The 16,126-nt window shown below is 39.1% G+C and overlaps 1 protein-coding gene across 2 annotated transcripts in view; it reads right to left on the reverse strand.

The window, feature by feature from the left end:
• Window positions 1-16,126, reverse strand: part of LOC124354808 (protein naked cuticle homolog 1) — a 126,233-nt gene that overhangs the window by 10,809 nt on the left and 99,298 nt on the right. For both annotated transcript variants that reach the window (XM_046805531.1, XM_046805532.1), the window contains one exon: window positions 2,782-2,939. In XM_046805531.1, coding sequence (XP_046661487.1) covers window positions 2,782-2,939 — 158 coding nt within the window. The remainder of the gene's footprint in view (window positions 1-2,781; window positions 2,940-16,126) is intronic.

A 16,126-nucleotide genomic window follows, 5' to 3' on the forward strand; every position in this document is an offset into this window, starting at 1 on the left:
GTGACAGAGTGCGGCTCCATTCACAGGCGGCAGTTGCGCAACCAGCGGCAGCGGCGCCAGAGAACACTCTGAAGGCCGTCTTCTTTCTCCCTGGGAGTGAGCGAGAGGCCGCCACGTCACGAGCGCCTTGATCTCGCCGCTCCGCTCGCCACTGTTGCTGCGGGCCGCTAGTTTAGGCGGCAAGTAACGCTTAGAGCAGAGAGGGCCAAATCATACCAATTTCAAACTAGCATCATAACAGTAACATTTGAGCAAGAAAGAAAATACTTTTAGTTCTTACTGCCCGGGCACCCAAAAGCCGATGTACGGCACTGTTCTCGCACTCCAATGCCATTTCACGACTCTACGACAGAGTGTGGCGCCATCTCCGAGACTTTAGCCTACTATTCCACGAGACCTTAGCCCACATTCACCTTCTGGGCTAATGTAAAAGTAAACTTCGTATCACGCATGTGTTCTATTTCTACTGTTTCTTGAGTTCAATTTCCATTTTTATTACTCTTTGTACATTGTTTAAAAAATGCATAGAAAGATCCATTTAGCCAACTTATATAACAATTATTCTGTTAAAAAAATATTATAACAATTTTAAGAACCTAATTGCTGGAATTTACTTGTTTTGTTTATATTGTTTTACTTCTATTCAAACAAACCTTCCTGGCTGAGAATTGGGCTAATTTCATTCCAAAATAGTCATCCTATTAATACTGTACTGAGTGAATTTTGGTTTAATCTCTGGTACTTTATATTTAGTTCAGCCCCATTTTTGTTACAGTAGCCATACACAACGAAGACAATAGCATTGTATTTTGTCAATAATAGGCTACAGTACATATTTTATTTTAACCAGTCCTTAGTGTTCATTAGAGCATATTAATAAATAACTATTTCATAATTATTATAAAAGCTTAGGTAAAATATAGTACTGGTACCATATATATTCCTCATCAAAAATTACACATAACACAAAAGAATTATTTAACAAATTTTAAAATAGTTACTGATACATTATTGATAACATTTTAATTGGCGTATACTACCCTTACTTTCATTATGCCTTCAAACAATTGGTGAACATTTGTATATTCTTGTTTAGTTAAGAATATATCAATGAAATTTATATCTTGAACTAATATACTAGTATCAAAGTTTAATAACATTTCAAGGACGAATTTGTCAACCACCCTCTAAGTAACGCACTTCGTAATGCTGAAAGTGGGAAAACTATCGAAACAGTGAGCCAGAGTTTATCCGCGAAGGGCGCAAGGAGAATAGCCCATATTAATAAGAATTTTAGTTTACATCAATAAAATAACATATAGGAACAGGATGCTACATGTTAAAACTTGGATTTAGAGGAGACATGCGTTACAAAGGTTAAGAATTTATATAAAATCGTCACTTCAACCCGGCACAATAATTTCATCCATTAACATTGCAACGCCTCTTTCACTTAGCTCTTTGAAGTTCCAAACCAGTCGCGGTGTTCCAAACAACGCACTTCATACAGTCCACTAATTTTCAAAGGTATTAATCTTGTTACGTTGGCACCCTTGTAACAAAGTAAAGGCCCAGACAGCGACAGCGTTCTTCTGTTAGTGATGTCGTTTGAAGAGGTTCGGCGCGGCCCGCACAGATGGCAGCAGCAGTTTGAAACTATATCAAAGGCGATGTTTAAAGCGACTCGCCGTACAATTGGAGAGATGATGGCACTTTACTGGCGGCTCTTTGATGTCTGGTGTCGGTAATTGGGGTCACAAGCGTGCTATCAGCTGATCCTACATCTCCCTCACTCTATCTCCTTCTCACTCTCTCTCTCTGTGTTTACTTTCTGAGGGTCTTGAGAGCGACTCGCTCTGGTAACACGCATTTTCGATATCACTTTGATTGATTGATTGATGCACTCAAATCGAGTGTAGTCATGTGCACCTCGATAAGATAAATGAATTTGTTTAACAAAAATCAAAGTAGACGTTTTACTTTTGATTTGACCTCGGCACCGGACACCGAACTAACTTACTATGTGGTTCGTTAAATATAACTGTGTTTATATTAATATTTTAGATCTGCATATACAAATTAAATCCAAAAGGGCGTTAGGCTTACATTTATTATTAATAATTTAATCATTGTTGGTGTTTAAGCAGCAAATCGTAAAAGTCAAGTAAGCTGGGCCAAATATATATATATATATATATATATATATATATATATATATATATACATATATGTCACAATGAACCACCCAACGTTGCCAGTTTTTTGTTGTTCACACTGTTAAACGCACTCGAGGCACCAACGACGCGTACGTAACACGTGTCAAAATGTAATCTTAACTTATTACTTATTTAGTTACTTGAAATTGGGTTTCGTTACTTATTAGTTTGAGGGTTCATTTAAATTATTTTAACGACGCTTGCAATACAATTATTGTACAATAAAGATTATTATTATTATATAAACCCAAATTAATTAGCACTCGTCGTTTTTATTCTGAATCATAGCAGTTTTAGAAGTTTCTATTTACCGTTGTATGCTTGCCGTCCGAATTCCTTACTTAGAATTTCGCTTGTCGAATTAAGTGGGCATGCGATAAACCCGTTATGCGTGAAACCGATGACTTCGCACAAACGAATTTTGATAGTGGATACGAACTTAAGTTACTTAAGATACTTAAGTTTTGAAACTTAAATTATATTCTATGCTGACTGGTCCAGTGAAATATTTTGTACTCTGCAGGTAATTTACAATATAGGCTAACAGCGAAGAGAATCGACTCACCTCAAAGTTGAGTTCTCTCTTGGCGGTAGGTGGGGTAGACTGGTGGGGCGGTGGGGCCTTGGTGAGCGGGGGGGTGGTGGGCAGAGGCTCGCAGTCCGGCCTCAACAGCTCTTCCGTGTCCGAGGGACGCCCGTCCCCACAATCCGAGGGCAACACCGCTGCAACAACGAACACGAATCAGGTGGGATGGTTCGAGCTAAGGGCTAACGTTGTTACAATTTCGCTTGTTTTTATTCTTCCATCAGAAAACAATTGAAATATAGCTTTAACTCTATGCATTTAGCTTTAACACACCACAAAAGACCACAAATAGACAAGGTAAACTGCAAGATGTATAAGGAAGGACATTCCCATAAAGTTCCTGAAATAGGAGATCAAGGTATACAGAAAGTCGAGAAAATAAACCGCAAGAATCGCTACCAACCGAAGGTGTAATAATTTGGCATCGTTTAGCGTTACAACAACACGCGTAGGGATCATCCGGTAAAATTTAGGATCAGGCTAAGAACCCGGCAGCATGCAACAGTAACCACAAGCCTACGCCACATTACTCCACCCCACGCGGAGACGGACCCGCGCTCTGTCGGGCTTCCACTTCCAAGCCATTACACAACAGTTTATCATCGGTGGCTAATCCCTGCAGAATGTGGGTAACGACCGGTACGCTGCGCTACACGGGGCGTAGGTCACCCGGTGCCGATTGATGGGCAGGGCTCGCCGACTATGCTCGCGAGTAAACACCGGCCAGAAACAATAATTGTTTTGTTTATGCGGCCCCCACAAAAAGAAATAATTGGCTGAATTCCAAGGAGACCAAAAAAAGATTGAATGAAGAAGCAGATAATGCGGCATCGGCATCGGAGGAGCGGACAAACCGGTCCTTTTGAGCGGCACCGCGCGGGGCGGTGCGGGGACTAGCCTACTTCTGGCGGTATGGCACCGGGAGAACAGCGCGGCACGGTGGTGTACAGTGTACTCCACAAGTCGAACAAAGAGACACTACTTCTACTCGGAAGTGAAAAAAATACGACATTAACATTTCTTAACCCGTAAAATACAACATTCAATTCAAAATATACAAAACACTATAACTTCGCATCGAAATGAAATACAAGAATAATTCAAGATCTCTATAACTAAAGATTTCAACACTCCTTTATAATTACTACCCAACTTTTATCACAGAAGTGGATGCTGATGCGCCTGCTCTTCTACATAACAAAATTAGAATTATTACAGAACAAATTGGGTTGGAGTTCTTTTCTGTTTAGTCCTAGACTACACATCCAGTTACTCACATTCTATGCAGTTTTATTTCTGCGTTATATCCATCGGAATAAGAGTTTAAATTAGAATAAATCAAGTGGGGTGGGGGGGGGGGGTTATAACGAAACTGATTGATGCTAGCTGACATGTCACTGCCATAGAAAACCAAGGACGTATAGACTAGACGTATCACTGAGGTTGAATGAAACAAGATATGTGTACCCCAGACTAGGAGTATGTGTTAAGCTAAGTTTAAAGGCTATAAGTGTTCTTGGTGAGATCCCATTGGCCTTCAGCTAACTACCGCCAAAAAGTACTGAAGGTTTCATGCAAAATTTCAAGTCTATAATTCATTCCTTTCTCGAGATACGAAGTGAGTTAGGCTTTGCTAACGCGTACACTATTCCCATATTAGAATATTATATCCCCGAATTCGATCTTGTCTCTGTAGAAATTAAGTTTCATTCAAATTTCAAGCAGTCTATATAGTTCAATTCGTTTTCCCACCTGAGTTATATATTTCGCTAACACTCAGCCCACAAATCAATAGAAACCGCCAGTTGCTATATATTATGCTCCATCAATTGTGTACTACAAATCACTCTGCATTTATTATTTCAGCGAGATAGCTGTCATTTTACTGTTCTGTACACCGAAGAGGATCAGAGGTTCTATACACCGCCGTTACACCACCGCATCGCTTGCAGTGTAGCACCACACTAACAAAAGGAGTCCAAGTTGGTCTAAAAAGTGGCATTCCACTTTTCTTCTCCAAGCACTCCAAGCAGCGTGTTCGACGGAAATGCCTGGCATTCCTGTGTAATCGTCACGAACAGTGACTGCGGCGCATGAAAGAGATTATGTCCGGCATTCGGCGCGCTTCGGCCTTCCATCCATCATCGTGAGACTGCCGGGACGGGGGTCCTCTTCGGAGATAACGTCGCGAACCTGGCCTGCGTTCACTCTGGAACTTTCTGTCACAGAGTATGTATGGCGTGTGATGACATGTTAACTCCAACGTTCAAGTTAATAACCACCCTCAAGTGTGTGTCAGTGTGCGCGTGTGTGTATTATCGTCTTACCATTCGTCTAGTCTTATATGATAACCAAGCGCGCGTCCTTAATTTAACAAAATAATAATCTTTTCTGTGCATAATCGAAAGATCAATTAAAATTAAATTAATTAAAATGGACACCTGATTTTGTAAAGACAGTGAACAGTAGGTTGTTCTAAAAGAGTTGCCTTTACAATTTCAAAAATCACTTGATTCACAACTTCTTAAACAAATGGTTGTTTATTACAGTAAATAATAGATTTTATTTTATTTTACTACTCTACGGCGAGTAAATAAATCAAATGCAAACCCAAAAGAGTAACAAAATAATGGGTCAACAAGTTTAGATTTTTTTACTGCCTGAAACAAAACTGAGAACAGTACTATAATAGTCCCAGTCACAACATCGTATCATCCCGGAAGTGAGGGTGACGTCAGACCCATTTGGGCGATGGGAACAAACAGCGCGGCGCCGCGGAGGCTAGGCCAATTAATTGTTTAATTGTCGCCACATGGTGAGCCATTCGCAATCGATTGTAGGATCCCACGAGATCGCTTCGCTCTTACACGGTGGTTTCTAAAGCCGTATGAAAGTCAGTTTGGGTTCCGCCAAGAGTGGAACCACAAGGCGAATACCGCGGAGCCAACAGAAAGTCTAGCGGGTAGATATGTGGGACGGGACGGAGAGGGCAATTTTAGAGCCATCACATCCACATCACCTCACATTCCCGACACTGCCATCATCATTACACATTCGTTCCGTCTCCGTCCCGTCGCGTCCGCCAGCCACTCCAGCCCATATCAGCTTTCCTGGCGCATTCCTCCTTCAAGCCGCGGGATAACTGACGGACGACGCGAAGGTTTCGTCATTTCTCATGGGAACGGCAAAGATTTCGATGAGACTCGTAGCTTACGTAGACAGTGAGTGGTAGATGCCAGAGTATCTCTGTTTTGCCACAGCGCGCAACTGGTGACATCAACAACCTTAAGGTATGAATTAATTTTGAATATTTGCTAACGGCAAGTTTTGAAGCAAAAATCCTCTTTAATTACCAAAGATGTTTAGGCGTAAAAAATGGGCTACTTATTTGTACTATGTGAAATACAAGTTTATGCCTCCTCATAATTGCTATTTTTATATTTCAGGGATGAGGACAGAATTCCTATGAGTTTATTTTCCTTTATTGAATATTATTATATCAATATAGAACTTGCATTTTCTTCTCGTATGCACATAATGAAAATGCGAAAACATCCAGTAGTAATCACAAAATAAAATCGTCGGCTATAAAACATTCATGTTTTTCCTTTAAAGCATTTTACGGCCCGTTATCTGCGGCTGTTGGCGACGGATCTTATTGAACAGAATAGGGGAGAGCCGCAGGCCCACTCTTGACACGTTATGTTCGTAAGAAGAGTGTCTGTATAGTTTATAACTTCACTCCCTTCTCCTGAACAAACAAATCAAAACACAAAATCCAAATGTTGTTTACAGCACGAGCCTTTTCGGCACAATTCGACGACTAACGGCGGAGAAGAAACCTGCAGGATGCCATTAACGACGCCCGCGTCGGAAAAAGCGCGCGACCGCGGTTAATAATTTGGGCGCCGAGAACGGAAAGCGAAGCGTCCTGTATCATTAGAGGAGTGATAAAAGCGCACGGTAGCCGAACAGGAAAGATAATATGTAGAGGAGAGGAGAGGAGAGCGGAGGGCGAGGAGGAGTAGGGGAAGGGGCAATGTCCTTGGCGGCACGGCGCGGGATCAAACGGACAAAACACGCAGGAGCAAGGAGCAATAGTGACCAGGACCGCGGCGTGAGGGGGAGAGGGGAACCAGCTGTTGAACCGGCTCGTGATAAAAACTAGACCAACCAGCCTCCTAATGGTGGCGCAAGCTTCTCATTACCGGCACGGCGGGTCGGGCGGACTTTCTCGTCCCGTGAGCCTAGAGAATATGAGAGAAAGCTCAAATAATCCTTCGTAATGCCTTTGAAGTGCCGCCGTCGTCGGACGCAGCAGACCTTGACGGATTTGACAAAGGCACCGAGAATAGTCGCGGCTTGGCGTTCGGACCAAAGGCTGTTGGTACTCACGTGTTGGCTGGACTAAAGAGTTATTCTGGGTCGAGGATTTGGGAATCCCAGGACAACTGCCGATATTGAACATAGGTTGTTTAGTAACTGAATTTTGGCAACCCGTACACAATAGACAATAAGGCAAAAATTAAGGCAACACATTAATCTTGTCCTATTATTCCATCACCGGCAACCAGTTGACAAGTAGTCAGAGGCAAAGTAATTACTACGTACACTTACATGGAATATTACATGATCTGTGGACCGCATGCATATTCGAAAATTATAGAAAAACACAGCAAGGTAGCAACGATCACCAGCAGTAACTTGTAGATTTATTTATGGATTTTCCACTTACTAGCTAATCAATAAAGAGTAGGCCAGAGATATTTCTATTGACGTTGTCAAACGTCCTTTATTGACTGTCTCTAGATTATTCAATATCAAATCATTAGTAGTTAATTAAGAGCCGTGAATGCGACAAAACAATAGTGTAAAACCACGTCTAGAATTAATAACAGTTATATTTTAAATAGCGTTTCTGGATAACTTAACTGCATGATTGTTTTTAGTTAGGAACCCGGAACTCGCTGTTCAATTTTATTACCCATGTGATAGCGATTATTTTAGATTATTACACAACAGAATGAATTCCTAACCTTATTTGAAGGAAGAGCCTAAATATCGTGTGTGATATAATGAAATTGACAAACTACGTTATGATGTACTTTGAATGACGGCGATCCGTTAAAATTACGACCAGTCAATGATTTTGAAATGTTAAGAATCTCCAGATTTTCGAGGGAACCGTACGACTTCATGATTAATATATCATATTGATGTCAATTGACTTCGCCTAATCTTAATTTTCAGCCTTTTGAAGCACGAATTACGTACTAAGTACCGGTAGTCAACATATGTACGCCTGATATCTCTACTGGACCAACGCTCATATGAAGGAGCACAGCTCGAGTCAGCACAAGAATATTTCAAAGAAACCATACTTAAAATTAATTACCTTATAACCTCCATCTTACTGCGTTACGTCGGCACACCAAAGTACAAGTTTAGGTTTTGATATGCGATGGACACCAGCAATAAAAGGAGTTAGTAACAATAGAAAGAATCCAAAAAAATATCAAATGTTCTTCAGAATATCCTAAGCCTTCAATCATCTGAATTCTCGAACTCAAACCTAAAACCACAAGAATGCGGAGCAAAACTACGTAGTGGGTCCTGCCAGTTCTGGGTCTAGTGGAGGGGAAAGGTCAGAAGTTAGATGATACAGCAGCTGGCGGGCTGGGCTAATGACTACTAACAGGCGTGCCACAACATTCCGGGGAAACCGCACCAGGGCTGACCTCACCACGGTGCCATTCAAAGGGTTATGTTGGCACCACTAGCACCGTTCGAATGATGGGCACTGATTGGACATTCTTTCAGTTCCCCATGACTAGTCCAATAGCGTCCTCTCGAAACAAGCCTTGTCTATAACGAAACAATAGTAATAGGCAAATGAAACATTGGGGCGACTAGGGTAAGAGAAAGGAGTTCATACGTACTATTTGCCATCATTCAAAATTTTACTTCAATAAAATCTACTTCATTTTGGTGGACATGGAATCAGATGAGATTATTTGTCACGTACTGTCTAAAGAAGCTGAATTATTTTGGAAATATTATACCCACACAAGATTTCTCAAGAAGACGTAGTAGCAATGTCCAACAAGAGTTGCATATTTTTTGGACAAACTGTTTTTCACGCATACGTTTTCCAAACAATTCCAAATGTTAATGTACAAATACATTAAAGACAGAAAATAATTTATCTATATCAAACACTCCGTAACATTTTGCTGTAACTGTAACCACAGAATTTACGACATTGCATTAATTTTAAGCTTAACTATTACGTCATCCAATGATGACATAATAGTTAAGCAAACTATTAACGTTGACGTTATTATAGGTTGTAACGGACAATTAGAATGTTGCATGCAAGTGTAACAAAAGTACCTCAATCTGTTTACTAAAACAGAATAGATAGGCGTGAGCGGAACCCAAACAGTGCCGACAAGGGCCCATAGCCAAACGGTTCGTAGTAAGGCCTATCCCATTGTACATCATAATGGGAGCCTTTCCTAGGAAAGCGTGAAGCGGCGACATCAAACGACGAAAGTCCCGTTGACCGCTTTTGCTTTCACTTTTATGAACGGATGGATGCCCCTGAGACCGGCCGGCAGCTGCCCTGGCCAATGGACGTGGATCTCAACACTGCCTAAAGGAATAGAATTTCAAAATGCAATCTTACCAGCTGGTCTGAGATCTTCAAATTGTGTTAGTGAAACAGCAGACGCGTCGGAGAAAACGAAAACGATTCCCTAACATAAGCCGATTCTGATAAAAGGGCTATTTTTAGGATAGGGGGGTTGTGAAAAGACAATTTTGTTAGTACACTTGTTTCAACAAACGAATTATTATCGAGAAAATTTGAATACACTAGCAGGACGGTATCTTAAGAAATCATGTTTTGCATATCTGGACGTTTCATTGTGTCCGAATGATGACCTGAACCACCTTCACCAAAGTCCATTTCAGTTCTGTTGGTGTGTTACATTTCCGTGGGCTTCTGATTACAGCCTATCCTACCCGCTTTGTCGTGGTTAATAATGTTTCAATTAATAAGTTACGCGTGCAATGTGGGATTTCCTCGAGCAGGAGTATTAGAGACGATTGATTAGAAGAATGGCCCCCAAGATCGCCTGATCCTACCCACACTAACTATCTAAAAGGTGTACGAGCCACTAGTAAACAATGTCTCTACTTATAGCGTGCACTGTCACTGCAGAAGTGGGGGAAACCCCCTCAAACGTGTGTAAATTCTAGACTATCAATATTACGAAGAGCTCGGCTTTGCATCGATGCAAACTGTACACTTGAACGTTTCGTGTTCATTTATTAAAAATTATGATGTGTACCTTTAGTTTTCAAATAAACATACAATAACACTTTGTTTACTTAGCTTTGCGTTGTCTCACACAAATCTCTAATATTCTTCTATACCCCGATTGAATAAATTTACTCCCGTGCACTTTCACTTAGGAAACATTCGACACATCGTTACGGACTAACCTTGTCACCTTATCGTAGCTACATCACCCACTATAACTTATGCTTACATCATAAATTGTGTTAGGATGAAGATAGCGCTATCAGCAAATGAGTAATCGCCATGTGTTAAAATTAAAATGGAAGATTCTTATCGCCGACGAGGCAGCGATAGATCATCGTGTTATCAGTGATCAGGGATCCAGTTCACTGATAAGGGCGCGCAATTCGTAGAAATTAGTCGTCTAATATACCTGACATCCGCCAGACTCATAATTCACTCGACCACTTACAGAAAAGGTATATCAAAATTGGGGACAACGACCTGGGAGCGAGAACAGATGCCAAGATAGGCCTGTGCCAAACACGATAGATACAATGTATCATCTAATTGGTATTAGTGCTTATTTGTGTAAGCCTAACAAACAAAGCATGTATGCATTTAACTGAACCTTTAAATACAATACAATTTGCTTCAATTTTTCAGAAAATTAATACAGAACGTTCAACGTTCTGTAGAAAAATGCCTTGAATATTAATTAGTCTAATCAATTTCAGTGATCAATTTCAAACTATTTTAAAGTCTTATTGATCGTAGAATGCTAGTAGTTAATGCCAAATTATGCATATCCTACACTCCGCAACCAAATATAATAATAGTAAAGGTTTTTGAGATGTAACGTTGATATTGCAGAATAAAACACAATATGGGCGCTTTACAGCTGAAATTTCGTGGTATTGATCACACAATACGAGAGTTAACGAGCCCGTGACTACTTGAATATCATTATTGAGCCTAGCTCGCACCAATTCACACTGATAAAAATTTGATCTGACCAAATCTAGATTCCCATTGATACTATCAGAAATCTAACGTTAATTCTTAATAATTTACGCAATACTTTCAATACACTCCGTACGACCGTAAGTACGGTAGGAAGTTTGGTTTTAGCCTTATTTCGCTACATCCAAACCTAATTACTTAATATGTGCTCAGGGATCTAAAATGTAAAGGTATCACTCAGTCACTGCATGTAAATAACGTGCATATTCAATGTCACGACATCCAGACTAAATTGTGTATAGAATCTCAATTGGAAAGTCTTTATGAGAATTATTAACCTTTCAGGTTTTAAAGTATGATTGTATTCTTGAGGAGTACAAACGTTATACCGAGCAAAAACGTCTTATTAATAATTAATAAATCAAGCAATATATTACTCTGCTAATGAGTATGAACTGATTTTCGTTTATCTGCAACAATAACGATGATATAATTTAATATAAAGACATATACAATCTTTAAATGTATAGTACATGTTATATAGTAACATGTGCTTTATCTTTGATATTAGCATTTCAGTACTGATCAAGGACTACATACATAATGTTTGCTCAAATATACTGTTATAATTATATTTTTACTAACTTTTATTAATTTCCTTATCAGGATATTTCTTACTTCGTGCTTTAAAAAGCTTGCAGAAAATGTTGATAAAGAAGGGTTGATAAAGGTTACTCTATGTTTTCAAGACTATAAATGTATAAAATTGAAAATAGTGGTTAAATAAATGTAACATATGGTTGTATTGTCATAAAACAATGTTTACACATCACAGTTGGACTATACACACTAACACACATACTGATATCATTAGATTGTTATATGATAATACAAATATACTAATTTAATGTTTCAAAAAGTTTGTTATACTTTGTTGAATGTCAAATTGGTAGCATTCAAGTTTAAAGGTTGTTTATTTAAACTTAGTATGAAAAAACCGGTGTTTTAACTAGAGGTAAACGTCAAGGTCAGTTGAGGAGTGACAATTGCAAACAGAGCAGGACAGAGTTGCAGAGAGAAAGAGAGGGAGCGAGAGAAGGAAGGAAGTAGAGGTGAGTGTAATGACCTTGACACGGAGGCGAGACTGTGAGAGGTCACGGTGGGACGACACCAGAGATTATACTGTTACAGGGCGCGTTCAGTGATGCCCGCGCTTTCTTGGAAAACTAAGAAGTATAGATGTTTTCCATTCGTATGATCCTTCCATTTTACAGAGCACAACACAAATATTTCCTGACCTTTTATTGGAACCACTAAAATGATTATAACGAAATAGAGATATATTCAATGCGGATGATGTGGGATTTGTAAGATCCAGTGTTCTAGCTTCTGTTTACATTGTAAAGTACGGATTTCGTAGGCCTCAAGAATAGGATATAAAAGGATTGATTGATAGCTACCCTTAACAATAAACCTTTGTACTTCATGCGATGTGTGAGGTCCATCAGAATAGATGGATTGACTTCGTAACCCTTGCACTCCATACATTGTATCCATTGTAATCGTTAGACTTACACAGCGTAACGACATCTTGTCTCTGACGCTAACGGCATTCCACCTAGATGATTGTGCACAACAAAAGTATTAAGTGATCAGCCTTAATTTATTATGTCCAAGTTTTACCGGTTGAGATATTACCCAAGGAATGGGCCGTGAGCTGTGGACGTCGCTTTACCGTCGTGTCCACTCCATGTCAATCCGTTGTCACATGCTTTACACATGGACCTGCACTTTGTAACACATTTACACTAATTGATCACCCCAAACGACTTGGTTAACCAGTGAAGTAACCTTTACGAGTACAACTCAATTTTACCGCAGGACAAAAAGATAAACATTACATTGAATGATAATCTTTAAAAGGTTCAATTATCCAAAAATATAAGGAGAACGTTAATTTTTAAGCGATAACTATTTTTAAACACATTCTCTTTTTGTAACCCTTCGGTTCCTTTTTTTCTGGTTCGATGCGGCGCAGTTTCATACAGTTGGCTATAGACTATATGACTCGCGTCATAAGGCCGTTTCCAATTTTTCTAAAAATTTTACGATTCAATTTGAGAATACACCAAGCTTTACAAAATGTATTGCATACTTATACAATACATATTTGTTTAAATATTTCCTGTAATAGTTTTAATGTAAACAGAAATTTGAACTTGGTTAAATAATTATCAAGTGGAAGTTATGAACTGGTTTCGGATAATTACTGTACTGAATGATTCACTGTTTAATACACCAGTTTAGTTTATTGGTAGTTACTTAAGATAAGGAGGATTTACGATTGTACTAAGATTTAATTAAACGCAGCACATATCTGAATGTGTCTCTAAATCGTTAGGAGTGACGTACCAATTAACCAACTGGTGCTACATATTAAATTTAAAGACGCAGAAAAGAGACTTGTCTCTGATATGAGAGTACTTGCTATCAAGAAGATGCCTCAAACCAAAATATGTCCCCTACAGTGCCCGAGTCTCATGTGGACTGTGAGGAACATCTAGAGAGTGTTAAGCAGTGAGAGACGTTGACACTTGAGAAGTTCAAACACGTAGCCTACTTAGTGACTTGATAGTTATACAAGAATATTGCAATAGAACAAATTACCTGTTAGACTTAACACCAGCCAGGCTAGAATAAATCAAGAGCAGCCATATTTATATGAAAATTAAACTTTTCAACCAACTCCCAGAGATGTTCTGTACCCACCAACAAATTTCAGGTAGTCGTAGGGAAGTGGTTAAGAGAAAACTTTTTGTATTCTATTTTGAGTTCATGGCCTGCGAAATGAGTAATCTTTATGTTTAACTTAACTTTTAATGGTATGTAAATTTGTGTGTTTAAATTATTAACTAGTTATAGAATGTTTTTTTATTGTCATACCACTCTTAAGTTATTGTTCATTCTTTATATTATCCATTTACTTCACACTTTACATTTGCTATGTTAATTACATTATTGTAAATGCTTAACAATACAATTTCTTAAATCTTATTGAATCAAAGGCGAAAATTGAAAACTTCTCTTGTAAGCATTTTTAAAATTCCAACGTAATATCTCTAACGCTATTAACACTGAAATTTTGGAACACTTGAATCATCACAAAAGTGAATTCCAAAAAGCACAATCCTCCCCCTTTTTATATTATATACTGATGGGCTTTATAAAAATTACGAAATAAAAGAAATCATCTGTTTAACATTCTTTGACTACAATAGCATGCATGAAACGATTATTTAATTTTTTTAATCAGTTTTTTAACAACTACTTAAAAATCAATAGTTGTCGTTATGGTAATTTTGGCTGATGTAGAGAAATCCAATACTTCCTTTTCCATTATCTTAAAAGAACATTTTCTGAAGCAACGTTAAGTAATCTTATCAAGTGATGTAACTTGAGATTCATGTTTATAGAAGTCTGCTTACTGTGCTATAGTGGTCGATAGCATAATATTTGTTTGTGGACTATATATATTTTTTAAACTTGGGTTTTCCCAATAAACAGTTTATTTACCAAACGATATGATGATACCTTTAAAGCCCGTCAGTCGCCTATAGAACTTGGATTAAGCATAACTTAGACGTGAAAATTAAAATTGAGTAATGAAGGAACCTGCCATCATTATTAATACATTCAGACGTCTTGTGATAACCATCCCTTCTCCTCCTGTTCATATCACAAATCCTACACGAGTTAATATGTACAACATATCAAAGTTTGAAGGCGGCACGTATATAACACATCCTTATTGTACGAGTATAAAACGAATACAAAAATTAAATTGGCGAGTTCCACAAGCACCCAACAGCAGACGAGGTGTCCGTTCCCTATCGTCGGTAGGGAGTGGATAGTTTATAATGATGACGCTGTGTACGCTGCATGCGCGTGTGTGGTGGTGGGGTGGGGGAGGGGGTAATTATGAGAGTGGCCGGCCAGTGTCGTGCTGAGTGATGTTTGCTGATGAGAAACAAATTGTGGGATCGACTGCACGCAAGCACGAGTAGGGCACGGAACATGAGGCAAGCTGTGTACAAACACACGCACGTGCACGAACGCGGAGTCTGTGAGTCAACTATTGCTTTTCATTATTATCCCTGTCGATAGTACGTTTTACTTATTGCGAAGTCATTGCCACTTAGCTATCGTTGAAGCCAGAATTCACACAAAACCCCAATTATCATAACGTAAAAAAGAACCAAAGGTGTGCCTAATAGTGAGTCTTTTCTTCGACAAGGAATACAAGCACTCCTCTGATTTGCTTTAAATTCACTGCAAAATCTTCGAATGAGATGTCTTGGGCATAACATGAGCGTCTTTGAGTTTCCGATTGGTATTCGATTTTAAATGGAAAGAAAAAAGGAACACAAAAAAAAGGTTTTCGAGAGGTCCATTCAACATCTGGTTTTTTGCATCATTTCGAGTTTCAAAAATGTTCTTAGCCACTGTACTCAGTAAATACACAGTGGAATGCAAATAAAGACCGTTCTGGTGAAATTCCAGACGTAGCTGAAAATTCCCAGACTCCAGAGCAGCTGTTGGTGGTTCCCATCAACAAGGAATGCCAGACACCTTCCACTTCAAAGAACTCTAAAAGGTTTCGCTATCGATCTAAAGAATGGGTCTAAGAGTGTTCGGTTGGTAGAGGCTAAGAAAATTGCTAAGACGATTGGATGATTTTTTTGATCGACCGCACATTCTTGCCAGGTAGGTCAGGTATTCATCCCACGAATTACAAATGTTGGCTGTTTTCCGCCGTTGTCTGGGTTTTACAATAAATAGCAGTAATAACCGTTGCAACGGAATGTCTGGTAAGTCTTACTAGGTCAATAATAATAACAAAGCTTGAGATACAAAGCAGTACTATCCCATTATGCCCTTTTTAGAGTATCAATGCTAACACCATTTTCAAGCCACCCTCCGAGCAATTCTCTGCAGTACTAGTTAGTATACGTTGTGCTGTCGAAACTAAGAGTTTGTAGCTAGTGCAAAGCAAAG

This window comes from Homalodisca vitripennis, chromosome 2 (assembly GCF_021130785.1).
Source record: "Homalodisca vitripennis isolate AUS2020 chromosome 2, UT_GWSS_2.1, whole genome shotgun sequence".
Lineage (NCBI taxonomy): Eukaryota > Metazoa > Arthropoda > Insecta > Hemiptera > Cicadellidae > Homalodisca > Homalodisca vitripennis.